At 36.1% G+C, this 21,649-nt stretch overlaps 2 protein-coding genes across 7 annotated transcripts; one reads left to right on the top strand and one right to left on the bottom strand.

The window, feature by feature from the left end:
- Positions 1-218: 218 nt before the first annotated feature.
- Positions 219-3,152, top strand: LOC8270976 (glutathione S-transferase TCHQD). 6 transcript variants are annotated; one of them, XM_002520260.4, is made up of 3 exons: positions 219-698; positions 1,942-2,144; positions 2,437-3,152. In XM_002520260.4, exons 2-3 carry the CDS (start codon positions 2,050-2,052, stop codon positions 3,029-3,031), a joined length of 690 nt encoding a protein of 229 aa, XP_002520306.2. In that variant the 5' UTR covers positions 219-698; positions 1,942-2,049; the 3' UTR covers positions 3,032-3,152. The 6 variants fall into 6 exon arrangements, with proteins under 6 accessions (XP_002520306.2, XP_015575346.1, XP_015575345.1 ...); XM_015719860.3 differs by having other exon boundaries at positions 219-790; positions 1,861-2,144; XM_015719859.3 differs by having other exon boundaries at positions 221-698; positions 1,861-2,144.
- An 889-nt stretch (positions 3,153-4,041) lies between these two features.
- On the bottom strand, positions 4,042-20,148 carry LOC8270977 (histone-lysine N-methyltransferase ASHH2). The gene is made up of 18 exons (XM_048370967.1): positions 19,806-20,148; positions 15,673-19,368; positions 15,331-15,538; positions 14,187-14,347; positions 13,984-14,063; positions 12,201-12,332; positions 11,975-12,091; positions 11,320-11,412; positions 11,006-11,083; positions 10,438-10,494; positions 8,391-9,159; positions 8,255-8,310; positions 7,786-7,865; positions 7,593-7,675; positions 7,375-7,454; positions 6,575-6,654; positions 6,050-6,095; positions 4,042-5,615 (listed from the first exon to the last, which is right to left on the bottom strand). The coding sequence occupies exons 2-18, from the start codon at positions 19,319-19,321 to the stop codon at positions 4,392-4,394; spliced, it is 6,993 nt and encodes a 2,330-aa protein (XP_048226924.1). The 5' UTR covers positions 19,322-19,368; positions 19,806-20,148; the 3' UTR covers positions 4,042-4,391.
- Positions 20,149-21,649: the final 1,501 nt, after the last annotated feature.

The raw sequence follows: 21,649 nt of genomic DNA, 5'->3' as shown, positions 1-21,649 counted from the left end.
ATTATTAAAGAAAAAATTAAATTTTTTAATATCTAAAGTACTTAATTATTTGATTTCTCCCATTAGAACATAAAATATTTAATTTTGTTACTAGCAGAATAACATTTACCAAGAATTAGTTTATCTCAATATTTAAATAGCTAATTTAGCTATTTAGATAATTATTCTTTTTTAATTTTACTCTTTTATCTAAGACTATAAATTTGTAGCTATTCAGAATTGAAGCCACTGTTATCTAAAAAATAAATGAAAGTTAATTTATTTATTTCTGAATTTTGATTTTTGATGGATCCGATTTTGAATTCGATCGTCGGCCAAATGTACTTCTCATGGAACCTAACTGAAGTGAGCGAGTGATATGATCTTCCACGAGCAAGCAAGAAGGCCTACCAAACCTGTAATTGACAGTTATGAGAATTGAACTTAACAACTTTCCAATTGGCTCTTTTAGTTGTATTCTTGTTTCTTTTTTCTTCACAAAATAGAAGATACCATTCATACGCCCTTTTAGTCCACCAAAAGTTGTTCCATATTCCATTTTAGTCCAGCAAAGGTTGTTCCTTTTCTTTCATGTGCTAACACAAATCTCAAAAAGTTTAAAAGAAAATAAGGAAAAAAAAGAGGCACCCGCTTAGCATAACAGTGCAAGGAACAGCTGTTGAACTTTCCACTCTTCTTTTGCTTCTATTCTCTTCTGGGTAAGTGACAGTCTCTTTTTCTCTTGCAGTTGTCATCAAGAATTTCCTTTTGTCTATTTTCTTGCTTTGGGCTGCGATTGAAATTTTGCATGGTATGACATATATGTGATCTGGATTGCTTCTTCTTTTATGAATTCATGTAAAGTTTTTTTTTTTTTTTTTTAAAATTTACCAGAGACTTTAGTTTTTGTTGGAGTGATAGCTGGTACTTCTCTTATTACTCTTGTCTAGAGTTTAATAGACTATGTATACGAGGCATGGACTGAAGCGTGTTTTTAGGCCAGGCTTTGTTCTGATAGGGTTCGACTGTTCTAATACCTTGGCTTTGAGGGGTAATTCCTGGGGACAACAAGCTGCAATTCCTTTTATTTATACTTGGAAAAATGTTTGTTCCTGTTTTGATTGGTTTTATGAAAAGTATTGTCTTATTTTTGTCTTTGTTCTGTGAAGTAGTTCTGTTATTCGCTGAGAGATTACTAACATTGATTCACTTAAATATAAATGATTTGATCTTGCTCTACTTTTGTCTCTGATCTAGGATTCAAGGATATAAGCATGCTAATTATTTTGGCTTATGTAAGCTAGGAATGACATATAGATGGATTGCTTGTATATATTCTTAACTCATTCTGAAGAGCACAACGGATTTTGAACTATGTGTATTCGGCACATAGAGACACATGCTTGCACATCCCTAATTTTTAATTCAAATTTGGTTATAATCAACTAATGCCAGTTTTGGTTTCGCAAATTACTCTTTAGCATGGTTAGCACAAGTCTATAAAAATTGAATGTTTGTATTTTTTCAAATAATTCCGTTCATTTGTTAATACAAACTGAATGATGACACTTTTAAAGTATTGAAGTCACATATGAAGATAGATGTTCTTACTTGCTTCTTTTAGAACCTTATTTTGTTGTATGCAGAACTTCTGGTTAGATTACGATAATAATATGGCATCATAGTTTTAAAAGAAAAAGAGGGCTAGAAATTGCTGGTGAATTTTCCCTTGCATCAATGCATGCTTTCTGTTATAACTGCTATGCAATGTCTTCATGAGCTTTCATCAAGTAGCCATTTTGATGTCATTCTTGCCTATTGTAAAGATCTTCAGAATAATGATGGATGCTAATTCATCTTTCTTTCAATATTCATTTGCAGACCTTGACCTGTTCATGTGAAAGTTACCCAACTCTTCAAACCCAATAATACTCTGTGACTAGTGCTAATTGAATCATGCAGTTCTATCACCATCCGTACTCCTTAGATAGTCAAAAGGTGAGGCTTGCTTTGGAAGAAAAGGGCATTGACTACACATCCCACCGTATCAATCCTATAACAGGCAAGAATATGGATGCCTCATTCTTCAGGATAAATCCACGTGCAAAGCTCCCTGTTTTCCAGAATGGCACCCACATTATTTTTGATACCATTGAGATAATCCAGTATGTCTAATCCTTTGTTCTCGCTCATTACTATTGCATAGAGAATGTATAGTTTTTTTAATAAATTTGAAATTTGAGCGATCCGCGATGGACATTCTCCTGTAGTTATTTTTCTTTTAACATTCAAACATATCAGGACACCCATGCCCTGTCAGGACTATTATTAGAGGTGTGTTGGTTTGCGTCTATATTTCATCTGAGTTTAAAGAAAGATATCCTTAATTGAAAATATTCTCCAAATACACAATATCTAGGAAAAGGGAAGATTCTAAAGTGATAACAAAATTCGCAGGTATATCGAAAGAATCGCCGTTGTCTCAGCAGGTGCTGACGAGTCTTCCTTTAGCAGCAGAGAAGTTGTTGAATGGATGCACAAGATTCAAGAGTGGAACCCCAAGTTTTTCACACTTTCTCACATCCCTGAGAAGTACCGCCGCACTGTTTCCAAGTTCATAAGGCGTGTAGTAATAGCTCGGATGGCTGAATCTCCTGATCTAGCAAGTGCTTACCATCGGAAGCTAAAAGAAGCATATGAAACTGAAGACAAGTTGAAAAACTCAGAAGTTCTGAAACGGAGCAAAGAGCATCTTATTAGAATTCTTGATGAAGTTGAAACCAAGCTGCACGAAACAGCATATTTAAGTGGGGAAGAGTTCTCAATGGCAGATGCCATGCTGATCCCAGTTCTGGCGCGCTTAGTACTCCTGAATTTGGAAGATGAGTATATAAGTAGTAGGCCGAATATTGCAGAGTACTGGGTTTTGGTGCAACAGAGGCCTAGTTATAGGAAGGTGATCGGGAAGTATTTCAATGGCTGGAGAAAATACAAAACATTAATAAGAACATGGTATTTTGTTCGCCTCCGAAGTCTGTTGAGGAAATACTGATGAAAAGCTCAAATTCAAGATAGCAGGTGCTGTACATTAGGAAGATTTTGTACAAGTAATTAAATATAAAAAGAAGTGCAAGTGAAAATATACACATGGCTTTTTTCCTTATTCCTTTTCATTTTGGTTCCCGAGTTTGAAACTTGTTTGATCGGTTTGTTTATTCTGGTGGAAAAAGAGTTGAAAGTGCACTATGGCCATGGCATCTAGAACAAAATCTTCATCTCAGGTTTATTTTGGTCGGTTTTCCACAATTCTTTTCCTATTATATGTAAGCATGCCAAATGATCAGTCATTGTATATTATTTTTTTTTTTTATCATTTTATTCCTAAATTTTTACATTTAAATAATTTAAATTATGTGTCCGATGTATTAATACCTTATCCCATTCATGTAGAAAAATTGGTTCAAATCCTTAGCTATTGGGTGAAAGATCCCTCTTCTTTGCATTTATTACGGCTCTTTCTTCATGAGTATTGGAATTGGAGATATGCATCTGCTTATAATTCTAGCCTAATTTAATTGGCAATTGAACATATTCTTACATCCATTAAAGCTGCATAAACAGAAATCCAAGAAGGAAAAGATGAGTGCATTCTCCTGGTATCCATTGTATCACTAGACAATAAAATCTTCCAATTCTTTCAGTGGAGGTATTTTTATAGATCCATACACATTTTCTGCAAGAATTCTATTCTGTTACACAATTAGCTTTCCAGAGTTCAAGAAAAGGAAGAAAGAAAGCCGCAGTTAATACACTTCTCTTCTATTTCCAGACAGATCAGTTAATAACAAATCGTCAACCATGCTGCATTTAATTTTGGGTTGTGAATCTAGTTGATTGTGAAACAAATCACTAGTGCATATTATTGTTGATTAGATCAATAAATTAAACCAATTTTAGGAAAGCCTGTACCAGAATCCAAACAACAATTTCCATGACGATCGAAGAAACATAACCTTACACCATGTCCATCACGAATATTTTCATTTATCTTGCAACAAAAGATAATCATTAAAACGGTTTAATTTTCTATTCCACTGATCATAAATAGTCAATGTGCTTTCTACGATAAAAATGATACATAAAACAGAACTACCTACCTCTTTGAGGTGCGAACAAATGGGTAAAAATCGAGAGGAACAAAGGGCCAGATTTCAGTATGTTTTTCTCCTCAGCTTTATGGCCTATGCATTAGGACTCAGAGTACGAGGACAAGTATTCTGAAACTGAATGAATTTTTCCATTAAAGATAAAAAAAACCCTGGAAGAGAAAAAAAAAAAAAAAAAGAATTGAGAATACATTGATGTATAGAAGAAGATCCAGTAAAGAGAATTTCCTAAAAATCAATGCTTATTTAGGTACTGTTTTGCTGATTAATGCAGTCGCCAGCTTTCTCCATTCTACAGCTTACATCTTGAGAACAGTATGAATTTCTGGGCTCATTTGTTACACTCACTACATCAGTGCTGCATATAACACCTTTTGAGTTACTTCCCAAGTGTCCCCACCCATTCACTTGGTGCATCCATGGAGGTCCTTTATTCCACTTTTGCTGCCTAAAGTACCTCCTGCCCAGGTCTTGCGATGATGCCCTAACCCGTTTAAATGTTTGGCTATTTTCACCAGGAAAAACGATATCTGGTTGATTAATAGCATTTGTGCTTAAATTATTTTCATTTGGGTAACATGTCGGAGGATCTTGTCTGAGTTGTTGACCTTCTTCTGCAGTTCCATCAATTGCCATAGAGATAGCAGCAGCAGGAGTTTCATTTTTATGATGAGGAAATGGTGGCAGTGGTGGGAAAGGATGGAAAGGCATGCCAGGAGCAATTGTCCAACTCCCCACAGTTCCATGTTGAGGCAACCCAAACTGCTGCACAATAGGCAATGGAATTCCATAAGAGACGGACAAGCGGGAGTTAAATTTCCTCTGTGGATGTCCAACAACCATATCAACCGGAAAGGTCAAACCATCAATGATGGTTGATGAAGCATTGGGTAAAACCAGAGGGGGGTTAAGGGGAGATGAAAACCCAGGTGGAGCATCACTTTGAATAGTTTGCCTTCCAAGATCAGCACAATCAGCTTCAACTTGTCGACAGTAATTGCGAACACAGTGAGGGCAACAGCTGTTCTCTCCGCTTCTTTTGTCTGCATGCTCCGACACTTCCTTACCCATGTCAGTTGGCGGGTTAAATCTGGATTGTTCTAGCAACCCAGATTGAATCCTCTGCTCATCATGCTGATGAGACCTTCGGAATGGTTTTTCCTCTGCTGGCTGATCCCATCGACTTTTACGTTTGCGAGTTTTTGTATCGTCACCAACACAATGCAAAGAACAGCCCTCGTTAACAGCAGTCTCCACTGAAGCTGTTGTTACCTTTGGCTGCATTGCACCATCTATTACTTCTGTAGGCCTTATAGTCAGATCACGCAAATGATCCTGTGAAGCTGAAACCCTATTGCTTATTGAACCTCTGTGACACTCCATCTTTCCATCATCCCTATCCATATAGCTATATTTTCTGCCATGCCGAGGGAACCATCTGTCTCGAAAACTTCTTGCAATTTGATGAACCTGTTCATTGCAAAACAAATTCATTGAAAATTGAGTTTTCCAACATCCAAAGTAACCATATAAATGCACAAATGAGTAACTGCCAAACTATAAGTATTGTTTTCCCATTCCAAACTTGAATGCTTCTCCCTCCATCTCAAAGAGTTTGTCCTCTCATTTTTTCTGTTGCCTACAATATCTTCCACTCAGTTAAATAAGTTCAATGCTAAACTATATTCTGCTCAAAATAGCTCCCAGCATAGTATGTACATCGTTTGTAAATATTAAAAATTCAACCAAGGTCGATAATTGGACTTTATGGACAATTTCTATTGTGAGCGCAAGAATAATGAATCTTTGGAGCATTACATTTAAAAGAGGACAAAATACATTGGGACATATGGCGTACATTAAAAAAATATATGCTTTCAGATGGCGAGAGTTTGAGAAAATACCTGTTTGTCATTGTGCTCTGTCAATGACAACATTGATTTCCTAAAGCTGCAGAAATAAAACGTCTCAGTAACATATACCAATGGCATCAATGCATGATAAAAGAAACCATCAGTTTCAGGTAGGAAGTGAGCAATTGAAAAATTTCATCCCATGGTCCATCAGATGAACCACCTTTGTTATATTGCTTCTAGATTAAAAGAAAACAATCCCCAGATGTGCATATAATGTTTCACTTTTCCACAGGATAAAAGGTTCTCAATTCTCCTCTTTCCTTGTCAATTTCAAAATCTCCATCCCAGCCCAAGACTTAAAAATCCACAGCAAACCTTTTTGGGAAATACAGACCATCTAAATTAAGCTGGAGTCCCCCTAAAATTAGAAAAGCCTAGACAAATTCCATTAGTGCAAAATCAGACAAAGAAGGACCAGATGTTCCATAGGAGAAACGGAAACTGAATGAACATCCTAATTTGTCAATAATGTAAGAGACAAATTCTTTTGTAACAATCAGATGTTATTCCAACCTCTCCATTCCAGGACAAGGAGGACCTCCATAGATATGTTCTGGTGTAAGTATCTCCCTGACTGCCAAATACTCCAAAACCTGCAGAAAAATCAGATAGTAGCTTGCGATTATCATCCATATTCCTGAAATCAGTTGTAGCTTGTCATTCATATTCATTTTGAATCAGTTAGAAAGTTCCTCTACCCATCCTTCCACATGAGAAAGACATTTCTTTAACGGACACAAGAAAGACTTGCAAAATAAAAATGCCCGCACAAATAGTGTAAAATCTCCAAATCAGTTCTCACCATTAAGGATGAAACATCTGATTTCAACCATGTTCTTAACATTAAACAATGACGAATTTTACCTGTTGAAGAAAAAGGAGGGAATAAAATCCTATTGGATTATTTCACTTGTCAAGGCAAATGATTTTTTATTTGTGGATTTATCAAGAGCATTGAAATTTGTTATGTTTTTCAATTCCTAATATAGTTGACCCCAATTCGAAACTGGACCTTGGATAGGCAGTTCATTTCTGGTTCAGGAATTGGACAGTTCAGGTTCTATCCAGTACCGGACAGGATTTAGAAAAAAATTAATTAAAATCTCATAAGGTAGTCTATATAAAAAACAGTTCGAAATGGAACAGGACCGGGGATTCCGGTTCAAGTTCTTTAAAGGGGGGATCAGGACCAGACCGGTTCCCCCCTACGGGTTGGACCGGACAAAAACCTTGTTGAATTCGAGATTGTTGTTTTTAGCAATAGTCACAGAGAACCAGCATCACGGGAATCACTGAGTTCCAAATGTGTTCACCTTCAAAAGCTTCCGGAGTATTGGTGTCTTTTTAAAGTCACTTCTATACTGCTTCAACATGTTGTGAAGCATCCGCAAACCTGAAAGCAAGCAAACATTATCATTTAGCAAGCCATAATCGTTCTTTAGCAAATGATGGCACAATGACAATGGTTTTACTCATTCCATGACAAGATTCATGAGGAAAATTGATTGCTAACAGCAAAGGAAGCCTTTACCATTTTTGTTAATTATATCAATTAACACTGCTCGTGATTTTGTTTTTAGGAGTGCATCAAGAATCATTGAAAGATCTCGATTGCTGCAACAAGGACGAAAAGAAAGAGAAAAAATAAAAAAATGAGATAAAAATGTTAAACGTATCCCTCAAAAACAGACAATAACAAACGGCCGGGAAAAATCCAAAATTACCTTTGAATTGCTTCACCATTTCCACTAGCACCAGATGCTGCAGTAAGAAGCAGAAACTTCAAGTAACCTTTAGCAGCATCCTGAAATATAATGAACATAAGCAAAAATGCATGAACACAGACAATTATCAAGACATAAGATAAAAAAGAAACCTAACCGATGGCTTCAGTGTCAGCAAGTCAATGAATATAGAAGCATGCATCAAATCAAGTGGAAAATGAATCAGACTTTTACTACTACAATTAACAGCAAATAGTCACACAACACTAATGGAAAAAGCAAAAAACAATGGTTCCAAGAAAATGAAAGAGTAAGACCTAAACGAGATCATCCAAGATATAGAGACAGATGATAGATCACAAGACAAATAGCATGGTAGACTCTTTTTCTGTTTCTAAGCTATTAAAATTATATGAACCATAGAGTAGCTGGAAATTCAAAAACAAACAAATCTCAACTAGTTACTTACTTTTCGTTTGCTTATCCCACCATCATTATCCAACAACTCATTAAGTTTCCCCTCAACTGCAAACATTAAAATGAACTATCACATATAAAATATAAAATTATTTATAAATCAGTACAAGAAAAAGAGAAATTATAACCTGCTTCAAAACGGCCACTGGTAGTACCATCTGTAAACTTTTTGGGTTTTAAAGACAGCACCTGAGATTTGCAGGCCATCATCTGAACTTTATTAACATTTGAATGAATACTACCGAACTTCCCTTTCTTAGCGAGACCAGATTCACATGAAGTTTTGATAAGAAAACGTGATTTCACAAAAACACGTTTTTCATCAGTCTTGGGCTTCCTGTTAGCAACCATGTCATCAGATGATAATTTGCTAAGCACTGTAGCTGAAGAGGTATCCAATCCTTGAATCTGTTCAATGGAATTCTCTTGCTTAACAGCCGGAAAGAATTCAATTGTGGCATCATCTGCTTGTTGTCTAGAAGATGGAAAACTTTCCTTTAGATCATCCACTTCCAACGAGCTATCTAATCTAGAAATGGCAGGAATAGATGGGTTCATAGAATCCTTAATTTCTGTGGCAGCCTCCATTTTCTGAGCAGCTGTTGTGGAGCTGTCCATCTTATCTCTATTATTTGATATACTCTCTGTTACTTGCAATTCTACATCATCACAGGAACTGCTTCTAGATATTCTATTCCTAATTCTATATCCAGCTTCCCCAACTTCAAGCATCACTGGTTCAAGAAATTCTTCATCTGAATCAACTTGATCAATTACCTCAGTGTTTGTCGGATCACCACCAATATAACCTCGACATTGGGGTGAACCACAGTAACATCTTTTTGCAGCAGCCCCACACACTCTCACATAGTTGTAGTCAAATGTCAACTCTTCACCCTGAGCAAATACCGTGCTTATAAATGACAAACAATGATAAAGCAAGCATATGAAAGGTAAAAGAGAAACTTATGACAATATTTGGTTATCGCATCAATGTCAGTCTTGGAAACTTGAGGACCATGCTTATGGCATAAAACCAGTGATAAGTTATGTTTCAAATGGTTGGTTATTCATTATTGATTTACTTTTCAAGTCATTAAGAACTACTGATTAAGAGTTACTTCACGTTTTTCAGTTTAAGTACGCATATGTCCAAAACAGACACATAAATGGCAAAGACTTGGAATTCCGGCTTGAAGATCTCAGGTTCAAATGCTATTGAGGTCACAGTGCGGAGGTTAATGGATTAGGGAAAAACTTCCCTATAGTGAAGCCCGGAGTTCAAGGAAACCAAAAAACGAAATGAATAAACGTGTATAATGGCGGCAACAAGCAGAGCACTTGTCTAAAAGCACATTATAAGACATTCAGATTATTGAAAGCATCAAGGCTCTTCATAAGTTTGTAAGATTTCTATTGGAAACTCTCAGGAAGTGTTTTATGCTGGCAGTGTTCTTTTTTCTTCTCTAACTACAACTACATACTAGATTTTAACTACACTTGCAAAATGATCCATTTCATGAAAAGAAGAGCAAGGCATCTGCAGTGAGCAGCAAATCAATTTGCGATTATGTTGTCAGTGAAATAGTCATATCTGTTACCTCTAAAAAAGAGACTGAGATATTTAGTTAATTTCTCCAGCAAAAAGTTGATAAAAACCAGTGTTGTTTCCCTAAAGGAGAAACTGCAGCATAAAGGTTATAATCTTTTTTTTTCCTTAAAAACAAGGCCACTAAAATCATCAGTAAATTTGCTTTAGTGTGGTCAGGGCTTGACCAGCTGAATTGAAATATCAACCCTCAGCACCAAATTTGAACTGCCTCCTTTCCTCATATCCCACACTTAAACATGAAAAGGGGGAATTCCTATATGAATTCACAATTAGTAAGCACAATTCTATTCCATACACTAAGTCACCACTACAGACAGTATTCTGTTTTTGTCATATTTAATCAGAGAAAACTACAGGTATTATTTCATTCCTTTTATCCCCACCACAAAAACAAAAAGTAAAAAAATTTAATCCAACACTTCTCTATCAAAAGATATGTGGAACAGGAAGGTCAGATATGTAGCTTGCAGTGAGTAAAAAAAATAAATAAACATTAAAAATAAAACCTATAAAACAACTGACTATCATATGGAAGTATAATATGAGGGTAAAGTGTGAAATACCTTTTTAATATCCCTTAACGCAAATAATCCAATACAAATTTCTCCATTGACCACCCACTGTTCATAAGATTCCAACAGTACAGCACAGTTTAATTAGAAGAAACTATTATATCAAGAAAATTGAAGTCTATGGAAAATTAAACCTCAAGCAACAGGCAACACAAGAAAAAGCTCATAATTATTGAGCGCGTGGTCATTGAGTAAACTAAAATAGTATTGCATCACTCCTACAAGGAAATTAAGCTCACTCTTCGAAGCTGTTGAAGCAGGTAACTAAAGACGAGGAAAAAAATCTAGTAGATAGATTCTTATAAGCCTCTTTCTTTTTCCTCCTTTTCTCTAAGAAAAGAATTCAAAAAAGAAAAATGTGATAAAAGAAAAGGCAAGGCATAAGGGAAGTGAAAGAGAAGTAGCTTTCAGCACGCAAAGAATGTATGGTCTTCAAGAAGCAATACATAAAAAGTGAAAGTAGATTGGATAAAAGCTCCTGTCAAATGCAGAAATACAAAAAAGTACAAAATACGAATCCATGTAAAATTGAAACAACACATGCATGCAATTTAATCACCTTTTCAGTACGGCAATTAGGATCACAACTATGATTAATGAAACGCCCCAAATTTCCTTTTGCACAAGCATCTATAACCTGAAAAATTTGGAAGACATGAATCTCATAATAGAACAAATTAATTACAAAAATATAATTAGAAACAAACCACCAACCCAGAAGTCAGAAAAAATAAAAAATCAAATAAAAAATGAAACTCAAAATCCCCCTACATTTGGGAGAAATCTAATAGAAACTAATTAAAGCGCAAGTATTAGTGCTTGCAACAAAAATCAGAGAAAAAAGAAACTAAAAATAAAAGAGAAGATTCAAACCTCGCTGCCATTCAACGTCATGAAGTAGAAATGCTTGTGACCCTGAAAAGCATACTCCCTCTGTCGTGCCTCGTAAGTATGCATATCAAGCACCTGAATGATCATATATTAAAAGCCTTAAGATAAAAGCAATTACATAATAAGGATATTAGTGGAAATATGTTTACTCAGACATGCAAGTGCACTGCAGACAGAAGAGAGATTGAGAATCAAGATTAAGTTATGGATCTATCCTAAGCTAAGAATTGCAATAGTGACAGCCATTAATAATTATTCTAGGGACCTATACTTTTGCAGGTCCAAGAGAGATTGTGGTATACAATCACGAATTTAATCAGTAGATAGGAGCAGTTTCCCTCATATGAAACTTAATACTGAAGTTGGTGTTTTCTCCCATGAACAATTTGCAGATTATAAAATCCAACAAATAAGATTGGCAAAGAGGATCTATACAAGATTTCAAGGAATACGATTCTAATTAGTAACTGAAGATTTAGTAGCTGCCAGTGGTTTTCCCATGAACATGTGTATTATAACTACTGGGTATTAATGAAGAACCCTACAAATTTAGCTCGCTGCGGCATGGTTCCACCTTTATTTTTCTCATAACAAATTTACCACTAAATCAACAAAATAAAGATACTGAAAAATTTACCTCTCCGACATATTCAATGAGAAATTGCCCTTTGGATATATCCTCTTCCAGTCGCAGCCCGAAACCTTTCTTCCCACATCTGTCCCACTTCATTTTGGCATAATTGCGCTTTTGGAACTGCATATAGATAATTAAGTATTTTAGACTAAAGAGTTACTCTTCATGAATTAAATAAATCTCTTATCAAGAAAACAAAGTGCAAGTCCCTTAAAAAGCATTAGCAAACCTGTTGATTTGAACAAAGATCCCCACATGGACAGGTGCCTCGAACACACTCAATATTAAGCATTCGATTCAAGCACTCATCTCGACAACCTAATCTACCATCTAGAGGTAGCTTGCAATGGCACACCATTATCTGCAAAAAATTTATAAAAAATGTAAAATAAGATTTTAGACCTACAGTGACCTACTTACTGACAAAGCTCATCAGCTTTTTACAACTTAACGAGGTCAATATATAAACCGACATTCCAGAAAAGCTAATTATAATTCCCACCACCATGTGTTAAAAAAAGATCTCCTGCAAGTTGAATACTAGAGTTCAAACGATAAAATAAATGGCAAAAGCGATGAGGCCATATTAAAAGCATAGAAAATATCAACTATATCTCTGCTGCCCCAAAAAAGATTAGAAAATGGAAAAGAAAATCAAGTGACATATTAAAACTAGAGCAAGTCGAAGTTAACCTCTGTAGTTTTAAGAGTATATAAAAGTCCTAGAGAAATCCTAATGTTGAAGTCTGTGGTTGGTCCCTAACATAATTGAGATAATGTCCAATTGCATATCAAAAAACTTCTTAATGGATAACTAATGGAGGAATATGCAAAATATAGAGTACCAAAGGCCTGCCTTAGCCTTAAGTCCTGAATTGTGTCTGCTATAGAAAGAGCAATTACAAGAATAGCAACATCTCAAGAAAATAGTGCTATGTGGAAATGCAAATCATGTACTTTTTGAAGGATGAGAACTAAACTTATGACCTGTTCGAAGCCCCCCAACCTAGCATCTGAGTCAAAGCTCAAGAGCCCAAATTCTGATTACTTGGTAAGAGGCTCTTTGCATTGGACCAAAATAAAAATTCCAAGAGATAGACTGACACTTAAGTCTAAAACTAGTGAAATCATTTAAGAATGAAGCATATCATAGAAAAGAATTAGCAATTGGATGCAAGGATACCACAATTCTGTTTAGGGAAGAAGCAATCAGGAGCACAATTAAATTGTCCACAGCACCAGCATAAGATGGGCCCAGAACAATAGCATTGATCAAAACTAGAACTGCTAGGAAACAAATGACATCATTAATAAAGTTTGACAAGACCATATCAAACATTTATTTATGTTAAAAGATTAGCTGGCTTTATAGAGGAAGAAATACAGCAAAGATAAACATAAAAGAGATTTTGATGATCGAGTATAAGAACTAATCATTTTCAGCTAATTTCAAAAGGAAATTGTCAAACTGGCTACAGCATCAGTTGCATTATCCTATCACGTTTGTGGGATTCACTTGACATGTAACATTGATAAGGAAAAACATAGATTTATAAAAAAATCTAGACATTACAACAAGAAGTGCATGTTCATGTCTTTTTACTCGGATTGAAAGATCAAGTTATCTCCTTCCATGCAGGCAGTTCTCTCACTTTCCTCATCAGGCAACAGCAAGTTCAAAGGAATTAATTCCATAGATGTCTTTATCAAGCTAGATCTACAGGAGTGCTATAGCCAGTAGCCACCAGAACATACATTTTCTTTACTATAGTAACAGACCAGGTCTCAGCAAAGCTCAGGATGTAGACACCTATAAAGACATCCCAACTGCCCAAGCCCATAACATCTCGCAAAAAGTCAAACTTCCATAAATCCATTTGCTTAAACTGAAGCATAGTCCTTTCACCACCACCACCATTTACTAAAAAGTCTCAATTCATCATCAATCTAACAGCAACTATAATGCAGTAAAGAATATTTTTCCATAAAATGAAACTGGGTCGAGTTCAGACCTCATCGATAGTTTGTGTCTTACGGCTACGGTGAAGAAACTGATTAGTGGAAATACGCGTAAATTCATGCTCCTTGGAAGCTAAAAATGCATTAAAAGAATTGAGTCAGATTCAAAAAGAAAAAGGGTGAAAATCCATAAGACTCAAAGCATCAAGCTACTAGGTAACTTCCTACTCTGCTATAACAGGAAAATATTGCTAACCTGCTGTACGCTTATATTCTAATCCCCTGTTCTTTAATGGTACATCGCAGGCATCTTCATCCGCATCAGATAAGCCCAATTCTGCATTAATTTCCGCATTTGACTTCTCCTGGGAGATAGAACAATCAGCAAAGGCTTTATCCATGTTGTCCTTGCAGATCCTTCAAAGAAAAAAATTACATTTTACAATCCTCGAGCATAAAAAGTAAAGAGTTCAGCAGGACAAAAGGGAGGATCTGTAACTGAAACAAAGTGTTCTTTATGGGTAAAACATAAGATGGACCAAATCAAAATCATTAAATTAAGTCCCTCCATGTGTGTGTGTGTGTGTGAGAGAGGGAGAGAGAGAAAGAGAGAGTTTCATGCCAAACATTTAAGCTACGTAACTTTTTTCATAGAAGTGTGAGACAGTGAATGAGTGAGTGGTGGGGAAAGTTTGGTTCTTGACATCGGACCCATCACAATGTTTCAAATTGAGCAGAAGTTAGAATTCCAAGTTTAAAGAGTGGCTATCTAATATTATTGTTGCCAATTATGCTGGTTTTGCATTGTTCTTGCAGCTTGTGATCGTTATTCGGTTGGAAAGAAGTAAAACAAGGGCACAGTAGAAAGACTACTATAGCAGTGACATAATAAAAATTACTAGATGCTTCAAATAAAGCCTTTGACTGGCTCTTTTTCCCCTCTAAATACCAAATGTGAATAAAAGGAGGTGGTATACTTGAGAGCTAAAAGCTAAACAGGTCCAAACAATAAACAAAACATCCCCTATGTTGGAATACCTAAAAATGCCAAATCCCAAGTATAGCCTGCTTGGAAGCCCAAGCCAAATATTAAGCTTGCTATGAGCTGGGGATAATATTAGATCACAAAATAACTAAATAAGCTATTAAACTAGTAACAGGTCACTGAATACTTAATTACCACCCAAACAGGACATACAAATCGACTGGAGTTCACTTAAACACCTACTTAAATGGCCAAAACATTGTAAAAGATATTTTATACTTACTAGTTTAACCAATGTACTCTTAAAACATTCTTATCAGATAGAAAATGAAGAAAGAATGAGCAGGAGTTCAACAACCAAACAACAGAGCTAGCAGCTAAATAGATTCAAACAGTAAGTTGAGTGATAAAGTACCAATGGCAATTTGTCTGACCAATAGAATCTACAAGTGCAACAGGAATGCGCCTCCATTTAAGACATTCATCACAGCGCACCCAAGCATTATCCATAGGCAAATGCTGATCCACGGCATCGCTTGATGCCATGTCTAAATTTGCTACAGCCACGGATGCAATAGTGTCATGAGGGTTGAATTTTTGAGTGTCATCTGCAATACAATTTCCTGCAGCAACAATAAACGTGAAACATTTGACCTTTGATATACAAGACAGACATGAATACATTGGCGTAAAAGAAATAAATATGGTGAACAAAAATTATTAGACAATCACATATGCAACATAAAAAAGGTAGTACCTATTTCTGGATCAGCTTCTTCGTTTTCATTATAATCATTCTTTTCCTTGACTTTGTTCCTTTTAACTGATTTCTGTTCTTTCCTTCTTTGTCTACAACCATCTTCTCTTCTGCTTCTTTCTTTGTCAGAGACTTTGCACTCTCCCTTGCTTGCTCCACCAGATTTTCTAGGAAGCCGACACCCTTTAGATTTAGTTGAAGAAAGCAGATTGCTCGAAGTCTGTGCTTCTGACAACCTAAGACCAACATCCAGGACAGAAGAGATTTTAGTTTCTGTCAGTTCATCTGGCAAATCCTCTCTGGAGTCTATAAGTTCAGTCTCTCCTGACAAAGGTAACTGTTCATCAGAACATTCCTTACTGCTTGATAAGTTGCTTGAAGCATTTGCACCAGTGGATGAATTAAAATTCTCGCTTGGAAAAACTTCACCACTCTTTCTCTGCCTGACCCCTCGATTCTTACCTGCTTTAACCTTGGTTGAGCTTGCAACCCCAGGAGATTTATCTTCTGGAAAAAATTCACTAGCATGGGTGACTCTACCTTTCTTCTTTCCTTTCTTACTAACAGGAACAACTCCAGGAGCAATAAATGCTTTAGAAGAGGTCAAAACAGCATCAGCAAAATCTTCTTGAGATCTTGTATTAACTTGGCCTTCAGGACCTAAATTGATAACTTCTGAATCTGGTGAGGTCCCTGGATCTGTATACCTCTTCTCGGTTGCTGCATTCAATGTTTCAACCTCTACATGAGAGGGGACTCCAACATAATACGCTTCAGAATCTCCAGATAACTTCTGGGAAATCACAATGCTCTCTGAATTCTTATTTACTACATGAACATCCGAAACTGAAGCGTCAGAGTGTATTCTTGCTGCCTCCAGCTTATTGGCAAAGCATTCAGGCTGCTCTTCAGTCCCCTCTTCCCCCATTTTAACTTCCAGGAAATTGGCGAAATTTGGAACTCCAAAACTGGTTCCTTGGTATGACTTAGCCTCAAAATCACCACCAACAACACCAGCAGATGCTGAGGTATCAATGACCTCTGGGACAATAATGTTCAGACTGTCTCGAACAACTTCATTTCCCACTTTAACTTTCAAGCGAATACCACTAGTTGAAGCATGTCTTTTTACGCTAAACCTTTGGGAGCTCCCACCTGCCCGACTATTGTTCCGCTTTCCACCACCTCGGCCAACCTTTGTTTGAAATGGTTCATGGTTATGAGTTTCATTGAGCCCCAGCCCATTACTCTGTTCAAAGAATTGCGCAATATTCCCTAATAATCCCCAGTTAGAGGAGCGAGCCGGCTTGGAGAAACAGCTTCTCTTCCTTCTCTCAGCCTTGAAGATCTGTACGTCTCGCACTTTGTCTTTGTTCCCGGATTTCTTTGCAGCCCTTTTTGTCTGAGGCTTTCGGCTGGATTTACGTGTGCGACTGCTCCTTCGCGAAGATGACAGCCTGATCTCAGAACGTCCAGTTGTGGATGGGCAATCATTAATAACAAGATCCTCTCCTCCATTATTTGTTGCTTCAGAGTAGTCAACTGCACTGCTAGAATATATGACACTAAAACCATCCTTCCCAATAAGATGTGGTGCATCCAGCTCCCTATAAGAGCTGTTCCTACTTGCACCAAAAGACTGACATGACCGTGGACTGGTAATAGCTATTTTAGGTGAACATCCCTTCACATCACAGGCATCTCCTTCCAAAGGAAATTCCTGGTTACGAGCTTCAACCTTAATTTCCACTGTAACATCACTTCCCTCTTCCACAGCATCTAGTATGGTCTCAACAAAAGGACCATTAACACTCTTATCATCCCTCTGCTCATTCCTTTGATCACAGTAATCAAGTGAGTCAGCCATAGCTAAATTCTCCAAGGTCCTCTGGCAAGCCTGTGAAGGGTATTCGTCGATGCATCCATCTAAATCACTCTGTTTAAAATTATTTGTAGGGACACTTTCTGCAGTAACGCAATTGGCATCCTTGCCATTTTTCCGATCATTCTGGATGTCAGAACTGCTCACTAGAAAACCTGTAATTGATAATTCTTTCGGCATTTCAGTTCTGTGCGATGATTTTTCATTGCAAGTATCAGAATCCAGTGTAACTAAAGCATCGGGTGTCCCATCTAAGGCCATACCCAAGGGTACAGCACTTTCAGGTTTGGTCTTCAGGTCATTTTGTTGGCAAGAATTCCCTGGAAAACCGGAACATGAATCTGGTTCCATGCACAATTCATCAATCAATGGAGACAGTATTTGGTTATCTACCATAGTCTTTTCGATTGCTAAAAGATCACTTTTATTTTCCATAACTCCATCAGAGTACAAACTAACAGGCCTATCAAACTTCTGTTCATCCTGCACGACACTTTTCTCTGGGGAACCAATCACAGGCATTAACTCCAAGGATTTATCAAAGCCTTGATGGGAGGCTAATTGGTTGCAAATGGAAGCATCTATCCCAGGTGAAATATTGCTCTTCTCATTCATAACCCCTTCTGTAAAGGTACTGTTAGTGATCCGATCATCCTGCTGAACATAATTAACTAATGGATCTGTTGGCATCACTTCTTGCATAGTCTCACGGTCTGGTAAAGACTGTGTTTGGTTGTCATCACCAGCCTCTGTCCCATCCACACCAACACTTTTGTTTCCCAAGACCACCAAAACCGTTTCCAAAGAGGTACTACTGCCCTGATGCTTGTCATATTCAACCTCATTTCTAGGAAAAGCACTCATTGGCCTTAGTTCTGTAGACATTTCATAATTCGAGTGAAGCTCCAATCCATCACAAATATCACTATCTGAAGCAGCTAAACTCCCACTTTTCTCTTTAATATCCCCTCCAACAGTTCCACTCCTGTCATCCCTCTGCTGAACCTGTTCATCATGATTTTCAAGTGAACCAGACGCAGGCATCAATTCCAAAGATTGTTCACTTTCCTCCAGGGAATTAACTAATCCATAGTTTTCACTACTACGACCTAGTTTTTCTACACATAATCCATCTCTTTCCTCACTGCAATCATCAATTCCACTTTGCCTCTCATTTAAATTACCGCCAACAATCCCACATTCATTCTCCAACAATTTACCTGGCGCCAAATTGATCACATTTCCATTCTCACGTACCAAATTAATTCCCTTATCAACAGAGGCACCCTCCAAAAGAGATTCTTCACAGTGCTCCGCTAATTTATCGTCCTTATCACTAGAACCTACTTTTCCCATGCACAATCCATCAATTTCTGGACTGCAGTGATCAGTTCCACTTTGACTCTCATTCAAATTACCCCCAGTAATCCCACATTCATCTTCTAACATTTCCCCTGGCACCAAACTGGCTGCATTTCCATTCTCACATGCCAAACCAATTCCCTTGTCAACAACAGAAGCATCCTCCAACCGTAAAGAGCCAGCTTTATCATTTTTAGAGAATTCTGTGCACCCATCTAGCATACTGGAAGGGCCCACATTATCACTATTACTAATATGAAAACCCTCCAAGCAAGGCAGCTGCTCCTGCTCTGATTCCAAAACTTTTATCAAGCACGCATTCTGATGCTGCAGCTGCTCAACAGCAGTCTGGTGTATAGATTTGGGGACGACCTCAACCTCAAGTGAGTTCTCACAAGAACCCATCTAAAATTCTATCAAATTTGTTTAACCAATTAAAGCATACCCATTGCCTGAAACATCAAAATAAAATAGCAAAAACTCAAATAAATTGCAAAAACAAACCCAAACCCAAAAGAATGCTCCAATCAATAAAACCCCTAGCTTCTCTGTTTCATTCACCATCTATCTCCCTCAAAACAAAATTTGGAAAAAAAAAAAAAAAAGGGTGCCTGGGTCAACAGCTGCCAGATATAATAATAATTAAGAAAAAAAAAAAACAGAACCCTAAAATCCACTCTTCCGTCACAAGCAAAAAACAAATAAATAAAAAACCCTATCTTAGAATTCGAAACATAATGCAGATACATAAAACAAACCTATACTAAAATAAACATACATACACATTGGAAGGCCACCCCACCCGAACAAAACAAAAATCATCAAAATGGGAAAAGAGAAAACAGCAAAGGGAAGAGAAAATAAATAAAAGAAAGCCAGAAGCGAATACCTTTGTTGCAGAGAATTAGAAACACAAAAAGATGGGGCCGTTGAAAGAAAGAAAGACACTTGTTCTCTATTTCGTTTTTGTCCAAACAGTTCCTTCTCTCTTCTTTTTCCTTTTATTTTATATAAATAAATAAAAATATTAGACACAAGTAAAGAATTGCTTAATCGGTATATCAAAGGAGAACGAAAACACGAAAAAGTGATTGCTTTTTTGCGATAGAGAGAGAGAGAGAGAGATATTTTTAATTTTTTTTTTAATTAATGGAATATAAATATTTCTGATGATGATGATTGGTGATTAGGTGAGAAACCGTCTTCTTACCCTCATTCTCGGCTGTGCAAATATCGGACGCGTGTTACCATCAAGGGTAATTGTGTCATTTCGTGCCACTGAATTTTGTGCCCTTTTAGAATTTAAGTATTGGAGATGCCTAGCTAAGGTAGAATTGGTAATTGAAAAGTGTACCATGAAATGTCATTGATTTTTGTTTAAATGGCTTAGGAGGTTTAATTGACTTCTGAAATGACAAAATTAGCCCCATGTTGACGGCATCAAAAGTGAAGAGAGAGATAGTTGGTGAGAAAAACTGTGCGAGTTGATGATTTGATTTGGATTTGTATTTATGAGTAAATAATGCTTAATTTAATACGTTGTTTGAAAAACTAATTCATTTATGAGATTCTTAAGATAAGCTTTTGGTAATTAGGAATTGAAATTTTTCATCCAATTAAATTTGTACTTTTTAATTTTATTTTTATACCGCACTGACTATTACAGTACTTTGACTTTAATACGAGAAATATAAAAGCTCGGTTAATATTAAAAGCATCTCTATAGTGAGTTTGTAAAAATTAAATTTTTAAGATATTCTCTAATTCATTCTTCTATCCTAAAATGATTTAAAAGTCACGTTCTCTTTCTTATAATTTATGGATAAAAGAAAATAACTCTTAAGTAGCTCTTAAGTATATTATATTATTTTTTTTTTTAGTCATATTTTTTATTCTTACTTCTTTCTTTCTTTTTTTAATTTATTAGTAACAAAACTAACTATATAGTAGAATAGAAAGTACCGCTGGAGTACATGCATATTTCATGATAATTTAAAATAAAAAAATTAATTATCTATAATTTAATAAAGAAACGTATATGAAATATTAGAATGCTTTGATACTTAACATTCAAAAAGCACTGTTTAGTCCTAAAGGTATAAATTTTTCCTTCTTTCTCTCCCTCTCCCTCATTCTTTCTTCTTCGTTCTTTCAATTTTAGGGTTTTTGTTGAATAACTTATTAGCAATCTAAATTTGTTTCTACCATAAAAAAATAATTCAAAAAAATTAAAGGAAATGCATTAATAAGAAAGACGCATCTCAATGCCGAGCAGTATTAATAAACAACTGGCTAAATAAATACTCCATTCATTTTATTATAAGGGTCTTTTTTTTTATATTATTCATTTACGATGTAGTTTTTTTTCATATTTTATCCTTATATTGAAATATGTGTAATAAATTTAGAATATCTATAGAAAGGTACATTAGTCTAATTTAGCTAAATTCTTTTTCTATAATTAACCATATTAAACGTTTTCTTAATCCAAATGAATTACTAAAAAAGTGACAGTTATAATGAAACAGAAAGAGTAATTAAATATCGATCATATGCTAATGTTGGCTCATTTGTATCTATAGGCAACCAAAAGGTACAATCACTAAAAGGACACATTTGACTACAGTTTTTCGGTAGCAGAGCACTACCAACTTTAAGAACGAGACAATTGTTTTATTTTTCATCCGAACTCAAATTGGGTTCGCCATTAAAGGTAAATGCTTTAAGAACCCT

The sequence above is a fragment of the Ricinus communis genome, chromosome 2 (genome assembly GCF_019578655.1).
Source record: "Ricinus communis isolate WT05 ecotype wild-type chromosome 2, ASM1957865v1, whole genome shotgun sequence".
In the NCBI taxonomy this organism is placed as follows: Eukaryota; Viridiplantae; Streptophyta; class Magnoliopsida; order Malpighiales; family Euphorbiaceae; genus Ricinus; species Ricinus communis.
Note: the sequence above shows the minus strand (reverse complement) of the source record. Positions and strands in the feature narration are given on the sequence as shown.